The 27,842-nt window shown below is 38.6% G+C and overlaps 1 protein-coding gene across 1 annotated transcript; it reads right to left on the bottom strand.

Annotated features, from left to right (window-relative positions):
- Nucleotides 1-416: 416 nt before the first annotated feature.
- On the bottom strand, nucleotides 417-26,984 carry LOC140227634 (cyclic nucleotide-gated channel alpha-3-like). Its single transcript, XM_072308052.1, has 12 exons — nucleotides 25,501-26,984; nucleotides 11,086-11,144; nucleotides 10,527-10,588; nucleotides 9,655-9,743; nucleotides 5,784-5,886; nucleotides 4,983-5,137; nucleotides 4,455-4,541; nucleotides 3,608-3,704; nucleotides 2,677-2,816; nucleotides 1,695-1,932; nucleotides 749-886; nucleotides 417-490 (listed from the first exon to the last, which is right to left on the bottom strand). The coding sequence occupies exons 1-12, from the start codon at nucleotides 26,982-26,984 to the stop codon at nucleotides 449-451; spliced, it is 2,694 nt and encodes an 897-aa protein (XP_072164153.1). The 3' UTR covers nucleotides 417-448.
- Between the last annotated feature and the right edge of the window lie 858 nt (nucleotides 26,985-27,842).

Genomic DNA, 27,842 nt, shown 5'->3' with positions numbered 1-27,842 from the left:
GATCTGGAGATATCACCATTGATCAGATATCATTCGGATTCGGGTGTTTTCTTTTTAACACACATTTATACACACATGCAGAATAATCATACTGACAAGACTAGCCACAGGCTAAAGTTAAATCACGCACGATAATCCAGTACAATGTATGATAGAACAACTTTGCCGTACTTTGACAGTATAGGCACGAAAACATACACACACAAAACAGTAACAAACAGACAAACAAACAAACAAAATGAAGACGCAACGGAAGACAGAAACTGAAAAAGGATTGTCGGAAACCGCAGCTAATTGGCGTGAGTTTACTACTAGTATCATCTGTGCCCGGAACTGTGGGTAAGCCTGAAAGGGAGACGATACTTGTATAGAAGGGCTGTGTCCCGCTAGCAGTGTGGTGAAGACGCCTCATCTGTGCATCATATTTCAATCCGGAAGTCAGAATTTCTCATACAACTTCACTGACTGTGTCACATTTCGCTAGGGATTTCTGAGGAAAGAAGAAAACGATAATAAAAGAGAAACAAGAATAAAACGAAAACAAAAGATTATCAAACTAAATAGATATTCAACACTGAATGAAGGCGTAAATATTCAACCCTGAAAAAGTGCCTTTTAGCATCAACATCAACACACTGTATGCAATGCACAATGTATACACTGTTGGTAGGACACGACTCTATTGTGTATTAAGTCGATGCAGATTTGAGAGTCTCGTTAAAAAAGGTTTGAGGTCTGATCAAGTTACCTCCAGTTCTTTGATCCTCAGTTCCAGGACCTGAATCGTTGAGAATTTGGAGTCGTTCTCTTGCTGCAGGGTCGTCACCCGATCCCGGAGCTCCCGGGCAGACTCCTTGGCCTGTCGCGTCTCCTCCGTCATCGAATCCTGAGATAAACACGAGAATAATTGAGGCATAAATGTGGGAAATATAGCATTGTCCTATTTTACTATGTACACATGTACATGTATTATGTATATGAAGAGTTTTATCGCAAAAACGAGCTAATTCCATTCTTGTTAAGTTGAGATATTTGATTGTGACTAAAGCTGCTAAAAAGCAAAGAAAGTAACAAGAAATAAAGGATATTTTTAATCATAGCTTCTACAATATTCCTTGTTATGTTAACTGCAAGTGAGGTATTACTCTGGAAAGGTTTAATTTTGTTCTATCTGATGATGGGCTTACTTCGAAATGCTTAGAAATAATGCTCAGCTCATTTTACAATTAAACTCTTCATATACATGTATATTATGGTTCTCTTCTATTGACACTAGGAGAGAGGAAAGTAATGATTGATATAGTTAACCATGATTAAGGCGTCAAAAACGAGGATTATCAGGATGAAAACTTTGTATGCATTGCGATTCTTGAACCTATATACAGTTTTCTTTTGAATGCTATGCAGCCTGAGTAAATAGAGAGCATGCAGCAATAGTTTCACGACAGACAAACCAGATACTGATTTTAATCGTCTCCTATCTTATACCTTTGTGTTTGACTGCATAGACACTATATTTATGGATGCGGAATGTTTTGTTTCTTAGGGGGCGTTACAAGAAAGTCGAGTTGAAATCGATTGCAAATTTCCATTGCCAATTTGCCATTTATTTTGCGGATTTGCAAATTGACCGCAACTTTATTGCAACGCCCCCTTAGAATCACTCGAGAATGATCCTTTCGATGGCAACTCACAATTTTTTCTCTGAGAAGTTTTTCCACGGACGTCATGATTTCCTTCACCAGTGCTTGGTCGCCGAGGGGGCAGGCGACACTCCCCGACGCAGTGGATTTCCTCTTCGAGCGGCGAACGTTAGTGGCGCTGTTGTCCACACTCGGTCGACGCGACCCGGGGAGAGGAGCAGCGAGCGAGTCCCTCTTGATCGAAGATGTCTTCTTCTCGCGCGGGCTTGGTACGGCTTGGCTTACGCTGCTGTTGGAGTGATGGGAAGGCAAGGATATTGCATGTAAACAGAAGCAACATGATACATCCTTGATGGGTGATGCTCGTTATTCCGAGGTTTAGTTAGTTAATCCGAAAATGAAATAAGGTTCGTTATTCCGAACCCCCCCCCCCCCCCCACACACACACAGTGTACCTAGATGTTCGTCTATCTAAAAAAAATTGTGGTTCTTTGATCCGAACATTTGTGGCGATATTTCGAAGGTTCATTATTCCAAAGGTTCGTTGATTCGATAATAAAATAAGATTCGTTAGACCGATCATGAAATAAAGTTCGTTATCCTGAAGGCTCTTCATTCCCAAGATTCGTTTATCCGAAAATGAAATAAGGTTCGTTTTTCCAAAGGTTGATCGATATTCCCCCCCCCCCAAAGAAAGAAAAAAAAAAAAAAAAACACGAGTTCCCTAAACCTAGATGTCCGTCTATCAAAAAAAAAAAAAAAAAAAAAAAAAGGTTCTTTAATCCAGATATTTGTGGCGATATTTCGATGGTTTATCATTCCAAAAGTTCGGTAATTCGATTATGAAATAAGTTCGTTATCCCGAACGAAGGTTTATTATTCCGAAGATTCGTTTATTCGAATATGAAATAAGTCTCGTTTTTTTGTTTTTTTTTTTCCGAAGGTTCGTAAATTAGAAAACGAAAAGAAGGGGCGAACCGTATTTCGTTTTCGGATCACTGAACCTTCGGAACAACGAATCTTTCTTCCTTACCTAAAGTGGGAGATGATGCTCTGGGCGTCAATGTCTTTCTCCTTTTTGACAGGGTCGACGTCATCTTTGGTGTCATCCTCTTGCGATGGCGATGGTTTCTGCATGTTCAATCTCCGCCTGGCCTCTTCTTCGATGACACTCTGCGGTATAATCATAATTACGGTAGATGGGGCAATAGAAGCTAATTAGCATTAGACTATCATTGGTGGTGTAAGTATTGAGACTTTAATTCCATATTGAAATGCAAACAAACAACAAAGTGTACCCCTGCATCGATCAATTCAGGATAGATATACGATTAAAGTTATCAATCATAATTATATGAACCTCCACACACTAAAATGCGATAACAGCGCTGAGTTTCGATGTTTCACGAAAGCGGTCATGTGCATAAATCCCTGCCATCACGTCATGAAGCAGAATAAAGCAAATCACAACGAAACAAACAAAAAAGTAAAGCGTGTAAAAAAAAAACAACCACGTACAGCTTACAGTTAACAGGGTCTGACATAAATGGCTAACACTTTTTGATGTTCAGTTTGGAACATATCAATTTAGGATATTAATCCAGATAATTAACGGAAATTGAACAAGCTAGCATTACCTTAATTGCAAGACCTCTGTGAGTTTATGTTAATCTCAGGCTATGTGGAGACGAATAACGTTTATCACAGCGAGCAAATTAATTTTACATAATGTTGCTGAAGATAGTCTAGCATCACAAAGATTTGCTCAAAACTATCCAGAAGTTTGACAATACACTTTGTACTTGGAGGCAAATAACAATATTGATTATGTGTCCTTAATAATATTGTCTTCATCGAATGGAAGGAGAAATCATTGAAGAATGTCTCCAAGAGGCAAACCTGAAAGGAGGTCTACTTTCAACAGATTGCGAAAATTTGTGTAATGGATGGATAATGGACGTTACCTTCACTTGGGGGTAATCCCTGAGAACGCCTAGCACGTCGTCTTTGGAGAGAGAGAACAACTCGGAGAATCCAACGGATTGCACATCAGCCACACGTCTGATGAGAAGTAATGATTATCATACAAAATGATAGAAAAGATTATGATGAAGATGATGATGCCAATGATGATAATGGTAATATTGATGATGAAGATAATTATGATAATAATAATAATAATGATAATGATAAGAATAATGTTAGAATAACAATGATTATATCAATACTAGTAAAGAGGAGAATGAGACAGAATGAGGACAAATAGATACGATCAGTACAGTGGCATGACCCTTTGCATTTTCACAACTTCTATTTCATTGCATGATACTCCATAACATTACGGTGACGAGAAACTTGAGCGCATTCTCCAAAAACTTTCCTCTATGACATGAACTTTCCTGTTCGCATATTCGACTAGGCCTATACATTACTACCTTTATAACACACTATTCAATTCAATTCAATTCGATTCAATTCATTTATTTCATTCTCATTTTCTTTCCAACAAAACATAACACGAGGTAAATCAGAAAATCCATCATAAGCATGTATACAGTACGAAGTGCGAAGGATTAACGATATACAACAAACTAATAGAGATGAATCATGTATACATACGGGAAAATACAAAGTTATATTGCAAAAGCGTAGTTGCGTTACAGTTCAGCATCTGAAAGAATGATTCCAAAAGTACAGTACTTGTCAAGATTGTAATATAAACCAGATAATTCTTTCTTTCTTTTTTCCAAAAGCAAAGCCATTGGTGCAGATATACGTGATTTTACTCTTGTCCACAATGAAGGTACTCACCTGTTGCTAGTTCCTTCGAGATCCAAGATTCCAATTTCGCCAAAATAGTCACCTGATTTTAGCGTAACTACCACGTGACCAAGCTCGCTGTTGGGGTAAAACCACAAAAACAGACACATTCAGGTAAACTTTGTAAGACAGCCAGTGATGACAACCTCGCTGTAATTCTTCAGTTATCTGCAATTCAGTCCTTATCCTAATATTGCACATTATTCTACCATTGTATCCACGTAGGGATTCTTATCTGGCTTGCTTAGTGTAATAACCGTCTTCGCATGCGAGCTAGCTGTGACTGAAAGAAGTGATGCAATTGTTATACTTTCTTAAACGGTATTTCATACATTTTCCACTGTTCCGTCGTTGACACTTTGAATTCGTTTCCTGTAAGGTATGCCTCTCCTTTATCATCCCTGATATATTTTCGTCCATTAACGTTACTTTTAACTGAATACTAATGTCTACTTTTGATATCAATGAATATTCATCTCGCGTTAATAATACTTTTGTATTTCTTGCTTTCCGACTTACTCCATGACGTCAAGGAGTCCATCCGAGATGATGAACATCTCTCTGGCAACTTCGCCCTTTCGGCACACCAGGTCACCTGGAGTGAAGATACACATGTGCATCTTGAGCACCAGATCGTGGAGGAACTCTGGAGGACACACCTGGAGGATGGACACCTGTATTAAAGTGAAACCAGAAAGAAAGCTGAGAGCTAATTGGCGACAGGAGTCGATGACGTCACGGCCCGAAAGTCAGCATTGCACTGTAATATTAACAACTATATAACGCCTAAACAGATCCTTGTTATTTGATTGGTTGTTTGACATTGATCATTTGGCCCATTTCACTATGACGTCATCATCCGTGAAATATTGTGGCTCCATTTTAATACCGTACAACTTTGGATCCATATGCAACATGTACAATTTGCTCCATTGCATGCACTCCGAGAGCCCAGCATGTAAAACGCTTGCGTTTGCAGTGTGTATGCGACAGCGCGCTAGCGTAAAGGACTCAGTGAGCACTCTCTCAATCTCAGATCCCACACATTCTCTCTTGTTTCTAAATTCATAAAACATCAGATGACAAGGATCTATTTTAGGCGTTATATAAAACAAATAATGAATGCTTATGAGTGCAATGGACAGAATATTTCATTCGGTGTAAGATGAGGTAATTCATTCAACGAGACGCAGCCGATTTGAATGGATCAACAATTTCAACTTTCACCGAAAGAAATATTCTGTCCATTGCACTCATAAACATTCATTATTTGTATACTATTTATCTCGCAATTCCTTGATCTATTATCGTCCCACTCACCCGCTTAAGTGTGTGTAGGTTGACGTGCAGGGCTAGCTCCGTGCGGTGCTTGTCAGGAAGCAGTCCCAACGAGTTCACGTCCCCGCGGCCCTGCATTGCACCTCTGCAAGATAACACCAAAAATATATTATATACTTCGGTTCATCGTTGCTAAGTTATTACAACTCCATGATATTGTTCGATGAGACGAATGCAATCTACATTATTCCTTAATCCTTTAAAACAATATTTCATGAAGACGTGCAGTGTTATGGGGAAGCTTGCTATAGGCGATAACAATGTCACCTCGTCTTATTTGCGAGTGCGACATGTTTTTTTTTTAATAATCTTATTCAAATTTGAATGCACCTCCTATATAGCCTTGTATTGTTGTTTCATTTTACTCTTTTTTATAAGGATCAACTTGAAGTGACATCACACAGTTAATAAGCCAAACTTATCTATCAGCTCCCAAAGATTTCCATGGACTTCTGAAACAATTGTAATGTCGACCAACAAATAGGTTGTACATATCCAAACTTAAGAGATGTCAGATAATTTTAGACGTTTCTGGTATTTCACGGAGCGAGAGGATAGGCACGTATAAGGTCAACTTAATCATGTCAAGATTGCATAGGCCTGTCTTCAAGTTGTTCTGTTTTATTTGTATGTTTCTTTTTTATTCCCTATATACTAACAAAGACGAAATAAATAATATAGTTCTCGGCTTAATGATGCTTATTTAGTGCAAATTACACCAGCTTAAATTTACTGTTAGCTCAAAATAGTGCACATTGTATGATTAACCCCTTGGTACCTGTCAGAATCTGTGCTTAAAAGTGCACAGTTATAACGTGATTGGCACGGTTAGTAGTAATTTGAAAATACCACAGCACATTGCGAAATATTGAAAGGGAAATGAAGACAACTACCAATCAATCTCATTATGTAGAAGCACTTCCTTTTCCTTCGGGAAAAATAATATCGATACTGGTATAGTTTCCTGGTAGCTAGCGATATTATCTATAATCATGTATTCTCAAATTTCCAGATGGCTTTTATATCACGGAAAAGCGTTATTTTCCCATAAAAGATTTATACTCATGAGAATAGCATCTGGTGTATATTATGATTATGGAGTTCCTCGTAAAGCTTCCTGGATACTTTGAAAACGTTAACGAGCCTTGTTGTTTGTCTGGAATTGCAAGGCTGGTATACAATGAAGTACATCAAACTTTCTGAGAAGAAAGTGAAATCCCGAATGAAAACACGAAGAGATACATTGCAGCCTCTTAAATATTAATTTGTTGTTTCAGCGATACATGAAGAATCTATGATATTGTACACAATGCACTTACAATACATACATACAATCCTACCAGATTAATCTCACTTAAACCCATCATAAAACCAACGTAGAAATTGTATGAAGACATATATGACTTTTAGTTTTTGGGAAATTGTCACTCGCTGTAACCATCATCCTTGATAATGTTTTGTACATAGTTAGTCATGCTATAAGGTTTCTATCCCCTCCCATCCAATGACACCCAAGTATGATAATTATCAAGGACAGTATCATCTCTCTAACTACATTTCTTTCTTTCTTTTTTGACTGTGTCTCATGTTATGCCATTGTGGTTAATTGATCATGGTTATTATAAATTTATAAATTTTCTTAACACTTCGTCTTGATTAGATATAGACTTACTATACCAACATGACTGACTGGTGAATGTTTATGTCAATAATTATACTTGAAATTATATGTATGTATGCACGTGTATATATATATATATATATATACCGTTTATAAGAAACTATGACAATGTGTGGGAAATATAATAAGCATTGCCAGCAGTGAAGCGTGGATGGAATGAGATATACGTGATAGTTGAAAACATTAAGGAGACACAAAGGCCCGAATTCACGAAGGTGGTGCAAATAAAACCATGGTTTAAACCATGGACAAAAACCATGAAGTGCCAAGTGTCCCATGGAATATTTCGTTACGAAATCAGTCATTTCGACGATGAAATGATTATTTTGTAACGAAATGACAACATTTTGTAACTAAATGAACATTTCCTCCACGAAATGATAATTTCGTTAACGAAAAGGTCATTTTGTCGACGAAATGATCCGATTTCGTAACGAAATATTCCGTGCGACACTTGGCGCTCCATGGTTTTTGTCCATGGTTTAAACCATGGTTTCATTTGTACCACCTTCGTGAATTCGGGCCAAATTGTCTCCTTAATATTCTCCTTGCAGTAATTATGACCTTATATTATTTCCCTAAAACATGTATGTAAGATGGAATCCAAAAGTGATATACTATGCAGCTTTATTTCATAGAGAAACATATAATTTTCATAATACTTTATTGAGCAGACACATGACCTTAGGGAAACAATTCGTGTCTCGTCTTTTCAACTATACATTATTTAATTTGCAATCGCATGCTTTTAATACTGCTTACATTTCTCATCAACACCAGGCCTCCCTAACGCTGAATCCAGTAATACATGTATCCTACATTTCCCACATTTTAGCATGCTGGCTAGAGTTGTTAGCGGCGCAATACTCTCGATGAATTTCTGCATTCATTCATTATTTTATCGATTCATTCAGAAGTTAATATTGTTATAGTTTAGCATTATTTCAATGGCCTTTGGAATCCGGCCAGGAAATCCCAGGCTGCATGCAGGGTAACGCAGAGCGTGCACATAACTGAAGTTAGATTGGCACTCTTTGATTAACGATCCTGCTCTCTCTTTCAAGATAGACATCCGACCATGAAAGAAGAGTACGATGAACTCATCAGTCTATACGAATGAGAAATCTACACATGAATGAGGGTCACAGCAGTAATACCCCCTTAAAAAGCGGCGAGATTTTTCCTTGTCTGAACAGTTTGGTTTGCCCTGAAGAGCGGAGAAGTGATAGACAGACGGACGGTGATATGGCGGGACCTTTTCCAACCACTGACGGCGACTTTGACAAGAATCTCTGGATTTTCTGCGCTCTCTGGATTGGTTGGCGGATTTGACATGTTGATGCGAGATCTTTGTGCATCATAACGCGGTATATACTTTAAGTAATGAGAGTGAACGATAACTATAGTACGTCCACGCAAGGACTTGATTAGTGACAAAAAACAACGTCAGGCTCTCAAGGTAAATCAGGAGGGCACCTGTACTCTACATCATGTCTACAACTATCAAACGGATTTCTCGCTTTGGAAAATATTTGTTTGATTCTCTCAAAGTGAGCATTCCACATCCTATCCAAGGAACATGGTATTTAGGCACATTATAGTATTGGCCTCTTCAAATAGAAATCCCATTTCCTCTCAGGAAATTGAAGGACACGCATGTGGTTCGTTTTGCGTGTGTGTGCGTGCGTGTTTGTTTGTTCGTATGTGTGTATCGTGGGTGATGTGTATGTGTGTGTTTGGAATAGATATACTATAGAGTATCGAGGAAGTTTTCCTACACGCCACGGTTTGCCGAGTTTCAATTTCTTTATCCACATTGTTTTACATTTTCACGAACAAAATGCAGCCTTTTGTGAAGTAGTCATTAACCTCGAATGTCATATTTTTTTAATTAAAATTTTGCAATTTGCCTCTTATCGAAATCGAAAGCATCATCACTTTGAATTTTCTATATTCTCATGAAAAGTTAATTTGATTGCTCGAAAGCAAATAATTACCTTTCAGCAGTCGATGTGTTTGTTGCATTAACTGTTTTAGTCGACAGAAGAAGGTCGTCACCTGGTATGACCTTTCAAGATAATGCCAAAGTGAGGTCACCCTAATTGAATGTGATAATTGCTTATAGTGTCTGTGTTAAAGTGGAGTGGAAACATCCGAGTTACTTGTACTTACCTGGCCCACGTGTAGTCGTACCACCTAAGTACACGTAATTGAACCTCTCTGGGCACGTTATTGGAACGCATGTATCGCTTTGCATGGTCCTGTAGGAGATGAAAATGAGCATTGGATGTATCATACAGAGGCAGAACACAATTATTTATGATTTGCCATACATGTGTTTGAGTTAGGCTGATCCAAATTCACTGCCATTGTTATAATAGTCCAACAAATTGTTATTCAATAGCAAAGATATATACTGACGGAATTTGAATCATGGTATACCGTGTTCCATAAATGGAAGTTGATATTGATTTGACACCTATACACTTCGTGTATCCAAATGGAAATGATACACTTCGCCGGAGTTATCAACATTACTCAATATACACAGAAATTGATGCATCGAACAGTATTTAAGTTTGTCATTACCAACGGCATCTCGATGCAATGAGATGTCAGTTGTATTTAGTGTGGTAGCCCTGAGATGTTGAATTGAAACGGTTTGTTATAGTACGATCGATGGTAAATAGTTATTGGAACAGGATTCAGCCTTCATTTTTGCATAATTTACTGCAATTTGAAAGAGAAATAGGGCCGTTAATCTTCTAAAAGGTGTTACAAAATTTCACTCATTATTTAGCAGTAAAGGGGATTTTGAAAGTCTAAAACAGAAACAAAAAACAATATTGCATTAACGAAGAGCAAAGGGCTGAAATGTTTTTTTTTTTTACTCTATACCCTGTGAATATTTACGCTGAACCGCAAATGGCATGATAAAATACAACACAAAATTTTTTAAAAATGTATACAGCTGTAGTTTCTAAAATAATGACTTAATAGATTTAGATGTGTGAATATGGCGCGTCACTGTAATTTACACTCACCACGTGACGTTCGAATTCCATTCTGGTGGCATTCCTGTTCTCAATGACAGCGCCAACTTGACCTGCAAACAGAATCAATCAAGGTGCGATTTCCGTAAAGATATCATGAAAGCGGAACCCCACTCCATTTTCAAATTCACATCGAAACAAATTCAAATCAGACGAACGGAATGACCAAGAGTCTCTCTGAAACCAGAAATTACAACGCTACGCTTTTGGGATATTGTCACACTTCGTCCATTAATCACGAAACAGGTACATCGGTGATTATTACAGAGTCACATATAGGCAAATCTAGGATGTCGCAAGTGGTAGTGGTAGTGTTAGAGATGTTGGTGACAACAGCATGAAGTTTCAGCAAAAATCAAGAGAGGCAGAAATAGTAGTGGTTGTCGTGATAGTAGAAGCCAGCAGATGCAAGTTGTAATAACAATGGTAGTAGTAGTTATCGTTTTCGAATAGTAAAAGCAGGTATGATAGCAATAGCAGAAATGACAATCGCTGGGTATAGCAACCATGATAGTTTGTAATTTCTACTTAGTTATAATGTAGTACTCACCGACGATGGTGGCAAAAATGAAGATTCCGACCAGGTAACCCAAGATCTGTACGACATACCTAATAGTGAAATAAAACAAAAGAGACAGACGGCAATTTAATAAAAATGCTATGTATATGGGACGAGATACGTATATGGGAAGGACGGGTGATTCTGTTCTTATGGGAAATCGACCTCACAGTGCACACAGTGTGGAAGTACTATTTCGTTCAATCTGATTTTTACCCATTGTATAATCCTTGAGTGTTTTAGCTAAATTCGGCTCCATTTAGCAGTTGAATCAGAGTACGTGCTGTATCTGAAAAGACGCACATCGTTTATCATTATCTAGTGTAGGCTCAGCCATAATAGGATACCTTCTGTTGCAGTAACATTTCACGTTCTTTCAAAACAGAATTGATGTTATATAGACTGCTATTTTATGCTTCCACTAACACAATGCATGCACACCTATTTTCACCATTGTAATGTCATTTAGTAAACTCGATTAATCATCACATATAATTAATCAATAAAACAATGTCACATTCGTGAATAATTTTAAAGATGGTTGACGAGTTACGCAGAGAGCTGCGTTAAAATATGACCAAGGAGGTTGTCTTTAAATTGGTGTGGCTATTTTCTCTGCTAAAGGATATAGACCTGAAAGCGTCAAAATACATGCACTCAGCGCACTGGTGCATCATGGTTGATGTTATCTTCACATTGAGGTCGCCCATATTCACATCATGTTACAGTTCTGTATAACATAAAAATCATGAATTCATTCTATAAAATGTTCATGTTTGTCCTTCAAGCGTTTCAGACAGTCAATCTAAAATGAGAGACAGACAGAGAGAGAGAGAGAGAGAGAAGAGGGGAAGAAAGGGGAGACAAGAGGAAGAAGAGATCGTCTGAAGCTCAAGAGAGCTTATACTGTTGAAAGACTAAAAGTGCCTTTCCCCGTTTTCTTCTCTTCACCTTCTCAATCCTAACAGACTGCTTCACTCCAGCTCCCTTTTATTCCCTTTGAAAAATAAGTCGCTTTCTGGCCGAGAGAAATAAGTCTTCAAGTGGCTGACTGGATAAGGATTAGCCTTATGAACATGGCTGCCTTTCTCCGCTCCAACGCGATTAAAGCAGAGATTTGAAAAGGAGTTGTTCAAATGTTGGGGAGCTGGGATAGCTGAGTCAGTGTGTTTGTTCGGTTTATTGGCTGTGCTGGCTTAGCTTGCTTCCGAGTGGACTGAAGTACCACCCAACACAAGAAATGCTTATAGTTCTCACTGTGTTGTATCAGTTTGTATCCAACGAAAGATTGCTCGGCCGAACGAGTGTCGGTCACACAGCAACAACACCAAAATATATCGGATCAGGGTCAGTCTCACTGGGATGTTTGCACTATATATAAGTTACGGTCTGAGAGGTGGAACTTCTCCACCTCTGTGGTTACAATTATTGCAGTTCCCTTGACAACGACGTAATAGCAAAGAACTGATTGGCTGTTACTTAGCTTTGCAACGATACCCATATAATGTGTAGTTATTTTGAGTTCTTGACGGGTGGAAAAAGTGCGTAACACGTTGATGTGGCAACCTCTTTCCCAAGTGTTACATTGCAGGGCCTATACATCACACCGTATGTAAGGCTATATCAAATTGATGCCTAGTTTTGAATGAGATGGGGATTCATATTTTAAACATTTTGTGAGATGATAAGAATCCGCTCATGAAATAATTATTAAAGAGCATGCAATTCTATAAGAGGCCTTCAAAGTTTGTTTGATGAAAATAGGTTTTGAAATTGCTGAGATATGCAAAAACAAAGTAAACCAGTAAGTGATCCTAATGAAGAGAAGGTGAGTCCGTGCACCTTTTATTAGAATCTCGTTGTTTCTGGATATCTTACCATTTCAAAACCAATTTTCATCAAATAATATGTCATATCTTATAATTAATTATGATGCTTCTCATTACTTCAGAAATAAATCTGTGTTGGAAACCTGAAGCCAAATTTCAACAAAAACCATAGCATCCCTTTAAACATTGTCCGTACATTAAGTGTACGAAAGCGTAACTTGCCACTCGAATAGAATAGAACCTTCACTTATATAACTCTTACTGTGTACCTCATTGACGTTTTCTATATACATGTACATCTTCATACTCTTGCCATTAAGAGAAACCGTAGAAAGCATGTCAACGTAACAATAGGCACCTTTCTCGCATCCTTTCACTCTTAATGTTGACGGTTCTTTGGAGCAGTTGCTTTCTAAAGATTTGCGTAACACAGGTCAGATCATTAAAATCTATGCATCCGCAACCACATCACTGGCAGGATACAAAACAAAGAGGACAGCAATACTAAAGGTGCAAGGAGTTAAACGACCTCCCAGAGGGACGGAGAATTTTAAAGAGATTGAGCACAATACATGATTATTTGCGCGAGTTACGGACAGGCGAAACGACATTCCCGCCTATCTCGCCATCTAAAGCTGAATAAAATTTAATTTCCCTTGTGTAGTCAGACGTGATTCCGAACTGTTGGCATGGTTGGTGGAATATAAATATCCTGTAATTGATTTCGAAATAGTCGTAGCAACGCACAGTCTATTCCGACAGACTGCCAAAATTTAGTCAACACATTAGCCTTTCAACGTAATAATGAAAAATGTCCGAAGAATGATTTTGCAACAAAGAAGTAGTTGCAACGTTCAGATTTTGTATGCTTCAATGCATCTATCAATAAAATTTTCGAGTTTTTCAGTATATCTAAACATATTTGTGAACACGCACACACACAAAAAAACAACTTAGCATGCTCTAAAACTTCAACATTGATAAATCTAGATCGACAGTTGCTTGTTATCTTTTATAGAAATAATAAGATATGCTTTTCCCTCCAAAGAACATTCTTAAGCAACTCTTTACTCAAAAAAAAAAAAATCAGTCTGACAGAGCTAGATTGCCAGTACTTTCCACTCCAGCAGGAGCGGTCCCTAATCACAATCCCAAACGAGCGGGACTTTAGCTCCTTTACATTAACAGAGTAATGAGTGCTTATTTTATGGGTGCTTAGCTCCTGTTAATGTTAATGTATTAAGGGTTAAGGGTGACAGCCAACCGGTTTAATGTGGATGTGGATAAAGTTGTGTGACTTACCGGCAGAATGGACTGAAATCACACTGTGCCTCTTGGAGAAGCAAACCAGTAAACTGAAGGTGTCAATTGAATACAGTAACGACACATCACACCACCAGAGCCATTACACCCGAATGCTATTTTAGGACTTTTCATGTGATGCAACAAACATCGCATGGATCTAAACATCTCATTCAACGAATGCGCTGTATATGAAATACAACGCTTGTTACCATTGAACGAAGTGATTGCAAATCAAAGATTTTGGTGCTGAGGAAATATACAAAACGCCTTAATGCACTTAGGGTAAAACAGCAAAATGGACATAGAGGAATTCTTCCATCTGTCATTAAATTTAACTTACTGATCGTCCTCTGTTCAAATTTCTATGCATTGTGAACGTCCTTGTGGCGTAATTTCGTTTCAGTCTACACGATACATTATCATGATAATTTTACTGAAATTGTTCCACATTCATTCTGTTTGCCCTTACAGTGCATCACAATATCCTATGTTGTCAGAAAAAGTTTTAGCGGTGCTTGACGTTTGAAAGTGAAGTTATTGTATAGATTATTGAGGTATAATAGGAACACAATTAACACGACAAACAACAATAAAAAGGGGAACAGACCACTAAACCTCATTAAAATAACGGTACACACGATCATGGATTTAGTACACACCCACGTCGCCATGACAACCCTCATCCTCCACACCCGCTGACATTATTATGTCAACAGCGAAGGGTATACAAGAACAGACAACGGCAAGGATTAGCTGTGTTGAAAGAACCTCCGTCCTCGCTTTCTCCTATAAAAGGAAATCGAACGGGGAACCCTGGAAGTTCAGTATTAAGAGGTGTCGTCGAATTATAGAAGGGTAAAATCACTAATGACCCACCCTCAAATGGGACAACTCTCTGGCAAACCCTTCTAGGGCAGAACAGAATAAGGAGATTACAATAACCAGTCATTTAGCGAAGTTGGCTACTCTACGAAGTGAATCTGTACAAAGGATATACATCAATCAATAACGTCACAGAGTTTTGGACTGTTGCTCGAAAAAGAAATCCAGCAGAGACGGGGTATTCTTGACTAGTCTCTGTTACCAGTTGTTTCCCTCTCTCATTTAGGCAACACTCGCTCTATTTTGTACTTTTCAGATTTTGTCTGTCCGAATACATAAAAATATGTGTGAATACGTAAATCGAGTCACACAGCTATAAATCCCTCTGAAAGTCATAGCAAACCTTCTATAAAACCAGTTCTGTGTAGAGGGAATGAAAAGTTATGGAGTAAACCAATCAACGAAAGGCTTTTGCAGGGTTGCTTTGTGGATGACGATTATTCGACTCATTGATTCTTTGTTGTTAATTTAAAATAAAATCCACAAATTCATATCACTGAAGGAACAAAAATTGACGAAATATACAAAGTCGAATAAGAAATGTTGTACTTGTTACTACTGTAATGAGCTGAGCATTTCTGTCGATCCGTCGCAAGTTGCCCAAAGATTTGGTATACTTTGTAATTATGTCGTCAGGAGACAACGTAAGAGACAAAATAAATATCAACAAAAGACAATTCTGACTGATATATTATCATAAAATTAGATTTATGTCATGGCTTTGTTTTGTGCAAAACAGTAATAATTATATGAATGTATTTTGAAACTACGCAGCTTTGACTTACTTTGGCAGAAAAATGTACATGTAGAATTCGTCTTATCTTGATCATAACAATAGGACTGCTGCTCTCTTTTTAACAGTTTTTTTTTTTGAAGCGAAAATGTAAAGATGTATCAAGGCAAATTCACTCCACCTCCTTTCCCCCGCTCTGCCTCCTGCTGCAGACTTCTCTAAAAGCAGCTCCAATTACGTCCCTTGATTAGTTGCATTCACGGCGAGAAATAATGGAGCATCCTTGAAGCGCCTCTTCGCGCCGCCGATCTCAGTTTATGGTCGCACCATCAATTTTCACGCCATCGGCTGTTCTGAGGTTGCCTGGTCAGAAGTGCTAGTTCATTCCACGCAACTGCATCGCCACGTTGTGTGATTCGTTGGTGTCTTAATATTTCGATTTATTATTAAGGAATAGCAAAATGTCAGAAGCAAGTAAAAACTAACATTCTGCTTGTTTGTCTCTTTTTTATTCTATTCTATATGACTGTCATACAAACCTCCACAGGTCATGCATTCATCATACACACGGATATGTTTGTTAATTTTAGTTTTATCGCTTAAAAAATGAACGGAAATTCCGTTTCGGGCAATCAAAACGAAAATGTCCATCTCCGGAAACAATTCGTAAATTAAATAGGAAAAACTGGAATAAAATGGACTTATATTCCCTGATCAAATTGTTGATATGACGTTTAACTGAAGAAAGCATAACTCGAATGACTTTTCACATGACGCAGGCTGCCATAAAAAATCGCGCACAAAAATAAACTGCTGAATTCATCATTCCAAGTATACAGTGCCTTACCCCACATAAACAAATACAAACCGTTGGCAACTCGCCACCGGGAGCTCATGCCGTGCCGTTTCTATTATCTACCCGATTTGTATACAACAACAGTTGTATTCTATAGTAATACCGTCGATATTCCTGTACTTTTTTGGTTTCTTTTTTTTTCATCCCGCTCGCTCGAAGACTGCGAGTCTGAAAACTGCAGAGGACCAGTTGCGGCAAGTGGTAAAGAACAATACATTTCTCAAAGAATGAAATTAAACAAAGGAAAATTCGCCTGTGCGGGAAGCAGAGCAAAAGATGCTGGCGTTTAAGAAAACCCACTTTGTGATCGATTAATCGATACCTCAGGTAAGACTAGTTACTTTCTTTTTAAAGCACACTAGCACAGTCCTCTGTCATCCGTAATAAAACGGTCGGTGATCTCAAAACCAATTGGGCGGAATTTCTCCTCCTATCCTATATACTCTATTCATACTCGACAGTCGTTATCTTCCGTAGACGCGATCATATCGAAAGTATATCACGTTTCCATTTTACAGTGTCGATGTTCGACAAGCGTCGGAAGAAAATGCGATCTTTTCCAACATTGTCATCAAGGCATATGAAATATCAATTTTGGACTATAATGTGCTAGTATAATTCTGACTATATACTATACACTGATACATCTCTTTTCTTGTCTTTACGGGGGTACTGTACTGTTTCACGTATAATTGGCTGCGAGGAAGAATTGATTATTTTGGTCAGCATCACAATCAGGTTAGGTGGTGTTATCAATTCTGTTTGGACGAGTTCCTTCACGCTCCAGTTTAAATTGCTAATCCAATAACCTGCAATAAAGTACAACCATATACTCGTGGTTTAAAATGCGCGATTTAATGTTGTCCATCGCTCTCTCCATCAGTTAATGAAAAAAAAAAAACCAACAACAACAACCAAGCAGATGTATAGGCATTGAGTCACAGTGTCCATGAAATAAAGCAGAACAAATGCGAGATAGGAGCTCCCGTGAAGTAATTAATTTGCCTTCCGAAATCGCGCAATATAGGCTATTTCAGGCTAATATGACCCTGGGCACCGAACACTGACTGGACAGACTAAAATATTCTTTCCTTCCCCCCCCCCCCACCTCTCTCACCCCCTTCTCTCCCCCTCCCCCCCCCCCCTCTCTCTCTCTCTCTTTCTCTCTTTCTTAATATTATGATAAGATTTTTTTGGTCAATAATGTATGCTATAATAGTTTCTGTTTTTGTTTTGTTATTTTGTTTGTTTATTTTTTTAAACAATTAAGACTTTCATATTTTCCATACAGTTCTATCAATCCATACGCCCCTACGACATTTTTGCACAAGAGAGTCGCTACTTTTAAAACTTCTTTTGGTCGTCAAGTCAAGAAAACTGATAAAATAACGATTGCGCCTTGCCAATAGTTGATGTCAACGCTGCATACTACATTGTATGCTGATTCTAGATTGGAAATGTATAATGCCCGCATGTCGTCAGTCAACACAGTCGTCATTTTTCACAGGTTTAAGAGGTGCGTTGTAACTACAAGTTTGAATAATCACAGAGGTAAACTGATTGCTGCCAAATTACAGATCAAAGTGCGCAAACGAAAATAACCACAACAACCGCGTTTTAGAAAAAAAAAACTAACTAACTATAAAAACAAAGAAGGGGTGCTACAATGAAGGGTTTGTACCCGATATGCGAGATTACTATGAAATCCGAATATACGCACAGCTGATGGGTACTTGTACGTCACTTAGTAGCCGTTTGTTTGTATTCATCTCCAGGCTGAGTTTACTCTTAGTGATCTTTGAGGCACATGTCATTGTCCTTCAGAAATTCCGCGGCGTCTCAGTGAACCTGTCTCCAAATATCGTTATCTGCCTTATACACACGCTGAACATTGCATCTGAACATCTTATGATGATTCCAAAGACTACAGCAGAATAAACTCTTTTGACGTTGTTTGATTTCATTTTAGGACATCGAAAGAGCATTATATATTGACAGATATATTCTGCCTTACGCAGGAAAGACTATTCGTCAAAATATATCTCAGTGATGGATTAAGAGAATGTGTATCTTCCATAAACTGATGATTTTCGTCTTAGATTTTTCTTTGCACCCTTCTACTTCTATGACTTAATCAGTTATTGTATATCCACAGTTTCCATCTTAAGAGAGCAGGATATCAATGAGGAATTAGACATATCTTTAAGCATTCATAACTTTTGAAGGTATTTTCCAATTTTCCTCAAACTTTCTATAAGTGGTCCCCTTAATCTTCCAGCTTCTGCTATTTAAATTGATGTTTGAGGAACCTTTCCCTTTACATGTATCGACATAATATATATATATATATATATCATATTAATGTAACAAATACACATCGCAAACAAATTAAAGATAAGACAAAATCGGACATGATAGGTCTGCTACGCACACACAAATAGAGCTGCACGATATTGCAGTAAGTCTAGCAAGGTCTAAGTCTTAAACGAGAACCCGGAACGCTGGACTGTGAGCATTAAGCCCAGTTAATCGAATTCGAGATCATCACTGTATCTATATACATTCAGTCATTTTTTTGCTTATCAATAGATTATAATAAAAATTTCACCTGGAACTGTTCAGTTGAGGACTGCTATAAACAGGTAAAATTGATTATCCAGGAATAACTGATCATCGGATAAAATGGAATATCAGTTTTTATGATTAATTCTCAACCCCAGACAAAGTACTTTCAAATAGGACTATTTTGTTTGTTTTGGTTTTTGTGTTTTTGTTTGTTTGTTTGTTTGTTTGTTTTGCTACAGCGTGCAACTTGGGACTTTAGAAACAGAGATACATTGTAATGGTATTTAAACAAAAACTTTTGAACTTCGGGCGTATCGCTGATCGTGTATGTGTGTGTGTGTGTGTGTGTGTGTGTGTGTGCTGTAGTTTATTTTTGTTCTGCTAATAATGTGTGTTTTACAACCGTATAGCAAATATGATAAATTTTGCTTTAAAGTTGACCAATAAAAGACCTTCAAAAGGAGACCGCGAGATTGGCATGGAGACAGAGAGAAAAGAGGGGGAGGGTTAAAAAAGGAAACAGACAGACATACAGACAGACAAACATATAGGGGCAGAGTCATTTTTTTCAACCGTTTTCATTTTTAACAATATCGCTGAACTTGATGGTAAAGATTTGTCCCTTCGAATGCATCGTGAGGCCAAAAACTCTAAAAACAATCCTTAATCAGTATTCAATTCCAGCACATGGAATGTTGCCGAACTAAGTGTGTCGTCACAGAGATCACGGAGACAGATGAATGAATTATGGTTTCTTGTGTGCCTAGCCATTACTCATCATCATGAAGAGTTGTACAGGATTCATTCAATTTACAACCACCGCATGATGTCCTTCGACAGTGATTAGATGCATATGTTGTAGGTTGTTAATGCAAAGATAATAGAGGATGCACTGTTACGTCATCACAATATTTTGGCCAGCGTTTGAACAGCATTGCTAATGAGCCTTGTGTCATCTACCCAAAGGATAGAAAGTGATGCCACCCTCACCTTCACAAGGATTGAAAGTAATGCCACCCTCATATAAGCTCGTCACCCCTCTTTCCCCCTTTCTTCAGAGGTACCCATATTATGATACAAGCATAGTCTTTTTGAGTGGGTACCTCCATCTTTTTTTTTTCTTTTTTTTTTCGCAGAGTGTATAAATGCGATTAAATTTCTCTTTTTGTACTGATCGCATAGACATGAACATGCTGTTAGTCCTTGCTGGCTGTGTATTATTCAACAAAACGCATGTCAAATTTCAAACATGTCTTTGTACATTCTGTTGAAAAACAAAAAATGAAAATAAAGTTTAAATCAATTGAATCAATTTAAGCTCCATGTTGTCAAGAATTGAGCTAGCTGGTTAACTGACTTGTTCGAATGTTATTGTGAAGATTTTTTTCCATTGTTTTAAGTTTCGTTATTCAAAAACTTAACATAGATTTTATACTGCATAGATCAGTTTGCGAACGTTTTAAAATATTTTGTCGCTTCCTTTCAAAGACAAAGGTTGTTAATGTTAATAAGATAGCTGTTAGGCTTAGGCTTGCCCGACATAGCCACAATCAATGTATCTAAACTGGGTCCCACGTATTGACATTGTCAGGAACATTCATATGAAGGAGCTTGTCACTTGGTTATATACTATAAAGGGAAAATTTTACATTTATTTTCATTCTAACATTTGGTTTATGAAAGTTTTGTATGATCATGGATCTCGGTTTGCATGAATAACGTGAAGCAATATCGGTAGAAAATCTGAAAGGCTGCCAGGTTGCAATGACAAAGTTGTCACAGAGGTACGCATAAAAGTTGATTAAGAATATCATTGTCCCTGATAAGAAAATACATGTTATCGGCTGCCGACACTTTAACTCTTCTATATAATGTCTTTTGAGCATATGCAACTCAGAGAAGACTTTTTGCCTGCAAGCGTTCCGCGGAAATTATCCCCAGCTGGCAACATCATAATCATATAAGAAGACCTGCAACCGGCCTAACGGGAAAAAGAAAAGTCTCTTTACTGAGATGAGAAGTCTACTCGAGCAGAGCGATGAGGGCAGACTGGGAAAGTGGCCATGATTAATTAATTGATGCTTTAATCACACGGTATGAAGCATTTGATGTAATGATGATACATAGCGTCTATGGCGCAAACACCAGGATCAACGGTTAGCCTAAAACCAAAGAGGTAAGAGGTAACATAAAGATCGAAACACGCACAACACGGAGTAGAACAGCAGGAAGGTTGCGAAATAAATTCGGGACCAAAGGGAACATTCTCTCTCTAACGAGGAAACAGTGGTATCATGGCACTGTTTTTCAGAATGAACAAATACTGTACCACTTCATTATAATGATTATGCTCAATGTTTGCCACATGCTCATTGTTTGATGTCAAACGGTTGTGTTTTTAATCCACTGAATTCTTGGTAATAGCTTCCATTATGATTTTTGTAGTGTTTGCATTTTTCAGTCTTTTACTCATGGTTATTAACATACAAATGTCACTTTATATACACTACTAATACTGGTACTACTATACTACTACTACTACTACTACTACTACTAGTAGTAGTAGTAGTAGTAGTAGTAGTAGTAGTAGTAGTAGTAGTAGTAGTAGTAATGATAATAACAATGATGATCTTGATGATGATGATTTTGATAACAAAAATGAAAACATTATTATCATCATCATCATTATCATTTCAATAACATTGTTTCAATACTAATGTAATCATTATCTTATTATTATCTCATCATGATAATCTCCATAGCAAAGGCAAGACGGCTATACTCAAATGTCAATGTCATTACTGTTAGCTGTGAGTCATGAAACAATCTATCATTGTCCTTACCTTTATTTTTCTTTTCGTTTTCTTTCTTTATTTTTTGGATGACTTCCATCCTTAATTCTTGCTGGTATGATTATATCAACTGAAACTTAATTGAACCGAAATGAATAGAGTAAAAAAATGTATAGCATGGAAAAGTTCCTCGAAAATCGAACTTACGACCGGCAGAAGTTATGAAATTGCAAAAATCTATCATGTTGTCACGAAACACCGATGCTATAGGAATAACAATCATAAGTGCAAAGATGACGTGTTGATGTTCGACTTCACAATTCTACCGCTGATGTTCACTAAAGATTTATCTCAATTTCTAGATTATAACCTAAAGTCAAAAGACATCATTTGAAGGTATACAGGGGACTATTGGGTTCTATTTGTGATACCATTAATTAAAAAAAAGCATGACTGTAATATCTGTGTGTGTGTGTATGTGTGTGTGTGTGGACAAACTGATGTGAGAGTTGTGAGTTTATGACGTCATCACCTCGGTCAATTATTAGAACATGGATAGAGACCATAGAAAGAAAAAAAAATCAAAATTTAAACTTCAAAATCACGTAACTTTCCTTGTGCGATTTTTCTCTATTAAGTTACAGTCTGAGCACGGGGCCTAATCGCACTGGAACCATTATGCTTTTCAGCAGTACCCTTCATTTCCAACAACTTTTCAATGATATACAATTCAGTCGCGGTTAGCCCATTACCACTGTATTCTCTCGAACTTTGTTCTCCTTTATCATAAATAATGAGTTGCTTTGATCTCGTATGTATATGCTGTTATACTGTACTTTTTACTTTTGTTGAATGTGAAATAAAATGAATGAAAGCAAAAAATGAAAGAAATGATATCCCCATTTTATTGTAAACTGATACATTACATTTATCTATTGTACAGGGATAACCACTGTCAGAGGTACACATTACTGTCTTTACCCGTAGTGTAAGTATAGTAATGAGAATGACGTCATCTATTTTCTAGAAAAAAGGGCAAATAAACTGTTGATGGTGCAGTTTTTGTGGGTATTACTTGCTCTGGTTAGATGTGACTAAAACAACACCGGGAAACTTTGAACTTAACCTTTATATAACCACTTCCGTTTACATGGAGCAGGCCGTCACTTCCAAGTGAAAGTATGATTCAGCTATCGTTCCCCTCCCCCTTAGATAAACCTGAATTGTAAATATAGACAATGACAAAGAGTGTCGCGACATTGTCAAATAGATTTGATAATCTTGCGGCATAAAAGGCCACCATTATATTTTAACAGTTGTTTATATAACTCTTTCCACGTATATATAGGTTGTACAAAGTATACGCTGTCAATTGCGAATTGCCACTTATCTAATATATTGCAATAATACAAAAGCGCTTCGAACTGTCGAGTACTTGTTCTGATTTTTGTTTGGATGACAAACGATTTTGCCTTAATTGGGATCTTACGTAACTTCAAACATCCTCGAGCTACCTTGAAATGAGAAATGATTCACAAGCAAAAATGAATAAAAATCCTTCCAATATCTTGTGTGTGTGTGTGTATGTGTGTGTGTGTCGTTTATCCAGCATTGAGTGGCAAATGAATAGAGAGGCACAGAGCAGACAACAAATTTTATATTGCGTTGCTAGGCAACTGAGAGCAATGATGAATAATTGCGTCCCCCCCCCCTCCCCTCAATTCAAACACTGCTCAATAATAGACTCATCTTCTCTCAATCGTGTCCAAGGGGTATATCCTGTGTCGTCACACCCTTCAAGAACAGATTGGGCTTCATGACAGGAAGTTCCTCATTTTGGGCACCAATGATTTCTCCGAACAACTGCCGTTCCTAGTTGACTTCAACATAGGAACATTCACAACATTGAGGATGCGGCAAGGTTTGTGGTGCAAACCAATAAGGGTCGTCATTCGAAAGGACGATGTTAGTTAACCGCTGTTACATGATCCTTGCACGAATATACCAATCAATCATTTTTTTTTTTCTCTAGCAGTGTTAAACTCGTATCTATGATACTGACAAACATCTGAATTCTTTCAATAAGAAATCTTTGTTACTTCAGGGACTGATACTCTTTCCGATTCCTTACAAAAGTATGAGTGACAACGACGTTACCCTCCTACAATGGCCTATGCTAAACATTTTTAATTCAAAGAGTATCATGTAACTAAGTATTCACACATTGAAGAAGACAGTCATTAGATGTTATCATTTTGTCCACTAAAAGGACAGTATTCAGTATTTGGTCACTATGTGTTGCAGTGATTGACTCGTCAGCGCAATCAACCATAATCTCTGTTATTCGCTGTAAGCATCCCACAGGATCAGTAATCCTGAAGGATTAGTTAGAGCAGCTTCTGTGTACAGGGGGTTGAAGGCCCTCCTATAATATCAATGTGATTTTGTCAGTTGATGACCATTGGCAGATATTAGATGCCTACTTCTGTCACTTAGGAAAAAAAATGTTCATGGTGATGTTGCCTTTCCCTCCGTTACGGTTTACCCAAATATAATGTTGCGTCTTGATTAAACAATCTGCCATTAATATGGAATAAATAAAAAAAAAAAAAGACAAGAGTATATCCAACGTGGTGCCATGTTTAATAAGTGATTTGCCTTTGTAAGATACAGGTTAGCCTAATTTAGATGAGACTGCAATGGACAACATTCCATCAAAGTTACCACAAATTTTCGCCCTTCTTTGAACCTGAGCACTGCCAGAACATACTGCATTGTAATATACTTTCATATATTTCATATCTGTATATTGTTCCCATGTACATCTATTATAAGACCAGACTGCTTTCATGAGATCTTTGTCGAGGTCCTTTCTTGTTTCTGTCAGTTTGTTGTTATTGTTTGATTGTTTGTTTTTGCTGCGTTGTCATGATTGTTGTCGTGGTTTCTGCGTGCGCTTTAAAACACACGTCAACAGCTAATTTTGTGTGTAATGCTTCCACAATCATTGTAGAGCAATTTGGCCAACAATGAACACAAACCTGGATGTCGTGAGATTATTCCTTATTCATGTACGGGGGGGGGGGGGGGGGTACCACGCGTAAGTGAGACTGAAGTCAGTTAAAACAAACATAGATGTGAAAAACTCACTGTAAAGTATCATTACTTGAAAAGAGTCAATTTTTTTTCGAAATCATACAAAGCCTTCTCGTTGTTTAGCAGGATTCTTAACATTTTAGATATCATGCCTGCATGTCAAATTTGTCGTAAAGGTTTGTGTCTGAATTGTGAAAGCTCATATAGCTTGTCTTCCTCAAATACATCTATATACATTATTCAGTAATAATTTTACTTTAATCATTGCCTATACGCAAACAATTTTGTTAAGTATAAATCAAGTGCTTCATTTCAATAACGACCAAGTTATTTTTGCTTCATACTCACTCGACTTCGTTATGTGGTGCGGGGAGATCGCCAATCGTAGTCAGCGTCAGGGTGGACCAGTAGAAAGAGGCCAGGTACTTGTGGGGCAGAGTGGCATTTCTCCCTTCAGGGGCAGAGTAAATCCAGTTATCCAGTGGGGTTCCGAAGCCGATGGCCTCACATATCAGGAAGTACGCAGCCCCAGCCCAGTGGAGTAGCAGCAAGAGTACGTGAGTGAGGTTAAAGACCCGAAAAAGGTTTGGAAACTGTGTCCTGCTCTCCGCCATGAAGTACCAGGAATGCGCGCGATAGACGCGGAGAAATCGCGGGAATCGAACCATGGGATGCCATCGATCACGATCGAGGAGATAGAAAAGATCGGTGGGAAGGAGGGACAAGACATCGACCACGAACTCCCACGATTTGATGTAATGCGCGGTCAGCTTCTTGCTGTCCATAACCAGTAGACCCTGTTCGAGGAATGCCGTGCGCAAGTGCACCACGATGTCGACGATGTAGACGAAGTCGCAGAGGTAGTCGAAAACAAACCAGGCCACTCGACCCTTCTCCTGGAGTTCGGGCCATGCCTCTCGCGCTATCAGCACCCAGAAGTTGTACACGATGGCGACGGTGACCACAAAGAGCCAGTAGAAAATGAAGTCGCCGTCGGGTTCGACGATGGTGCTCACGCTCTTCTCTTTCTCGACTTCATTGGCCACGATCTCAGATTCCTGGTCATCGTCCTCCAAATGGGTGGGTATGTCCCCGCGACGTGTGGTGAACTTTTCCAAGAACGAGTCGACTCTCTGCACAGACACTTTCTGCCTCTTCCTCTTCTTCTCTTTCCGCATCGCGGATCTGAAATTATTCACGGCTTTTATTGACGTCCAGAAACCGCTCTTTTTCTCCGCATGCTGTGAAAACTCCGATTCGGACACAAAGTCTTCAAGTTGTAGAGTCTCTTTCAGGTCATCTACCTGCAGCCTTGGTCGGGGTAAGAAATCCTCATCTTTGGAGAGGTTCGGACAACTTTTCGATCCTTTTCGTAAGCGAACAACGTCCAGTAAATCCTTCCCGTTGTCGGTTGACTCCTCAACCACTATGGTTTTCACGGTTCCGTTTGTTGCCGTAGCCGTTGGTTTTGTCTCTACCTTCACTGTAGTTTGTTTTTCTGCGACAGGGACACTCTTGGTGTCATTTTCTTGCGATTTATTATCTTCGGGTCCCTTTTCCATCTTGGACACGGGAGTATTGGCGCCACTTTCGCCCTCCATGCCGACTCGATTTGTGCGTTTTAAGTGAGGTTTAACAGCGGCTAGCTTCGCGGGGCTATCCACCCTCGGCAGGAGCTGCGTGCGATCTGACGGTGACTCGGTCCAAGCTTGTCGCTCGAGTTCCTCCCGACTGCCGCGCTGCTGCTGCTGCTGAGGCTGCTGAGGCTGATGCTGCCCTGCCTCGCGCGTCACGGGCACGCCCCGCGGCTGATTCACTGGCGCAACGGACATTTCACAAATCACCCGTGAAGTAATCTTTTCAGCGAAGGACACGACATGGGATTCCAGGTAAATGCATGAGCTTTGCAGGTTTGATTCTTTTAACCAAAGGCAAAACGAAATGACAATAATAGCAATGCCAACAACTACTTCATTATTATTCCAAATGCCTGTCTCCTCAGCTTTTTGTGTGTAATGATGTAAGAAGATCAGCGCGACATCGTAGACATCTTACTGTATGCACATTTCCAATCCCATTTTGTGATTTTATCCAGGCATGGTGACATAACGTGACTTGAAGGCAGCTGACTAATTATCCGCAGTTATCAGCTCAGTATTACAGATTACAGTACAGGGTTTGTACTTAATAGGGTTAAGTACGTCTGCCGAGCTGCCTGCTAAGTTGACTTAGTCCAAATCTTTTCCAAAATCCGTATCATAGCAACAGAAAGAGTCGGTGCGCAAGGTGTTCAAACTACTTGTTCCAAGGAACTCGATGGACCCACGTGCTCTGGATGCTCACGAGCTGTCGTCAATCGTTGCCATCAAAACCTTGTTTTGGTCAGCTATCGTCTGCTTCGATCGGCATCGACATACACTAGGCGGAGTTTCTGCCCGAGTCTAGGTGAAGTTGAGGAGAAAAGAACAAAACTAGTTCTCACTCTGGCCTGTTGTCTCAGCAGAGTGTTGATCAAACACCGCTTTGGTCGTTCTCTCCTCTAAACAAACAATACAGGGCAGTAAAACTGAGATATGTGTAACTGAGCTGGATTCACAACAGTTGAGGGGCCAAGACGCATGATTCAAGTTTTGACGAGGGACTAGTAACTGTGGTAACTAACGGGAGGCTGCGCCGGGCAAGTGAGCTGG

This window comes from Diadema setosum, chromosome 4, assembly GCF_964275005.1.
Source record: "Diadema setosum chromosome 4, eeDiaSeto1, whole genome shotgun sequence".
NCBI classification, from domain to species: Eukaryota; Metazoa; Echinodermata; class Echinoidea; order Diadematoida; family Diadematidae; genus Diadema; species Diadema setosum.
Note: the sequence above shows the minus strand (reverse complement) of the source record. Positions and strands in the feature narration are given on the sequence as shown.

Excerpts from the sequence above, each read along its gene's own strand:
- LOC140227634 (XM_072308052.1), bottom strand. The coding sequence starts at position 26,984 with ATGTCCGTTGCGCCAGTGAATCAGCCGCGGGGCGTGCCCGTGACGCGC. Across the intron at positions 5,887-9,654 it reads TACGACTACACGTGGGCCAG|AGGTGCAATGCAGGGCCGCG; the intron begins GTAAGTACAAGT and ends GTTATCTTGCAG. Across the intron at positions 3,705-4,454 it reads CTCGAAGGAACTAGCAACAG|ACGTGTGGCTGATGTGCAAT; the intron begins GTGAGTACCTTC and ends ACTTCTCATCAG.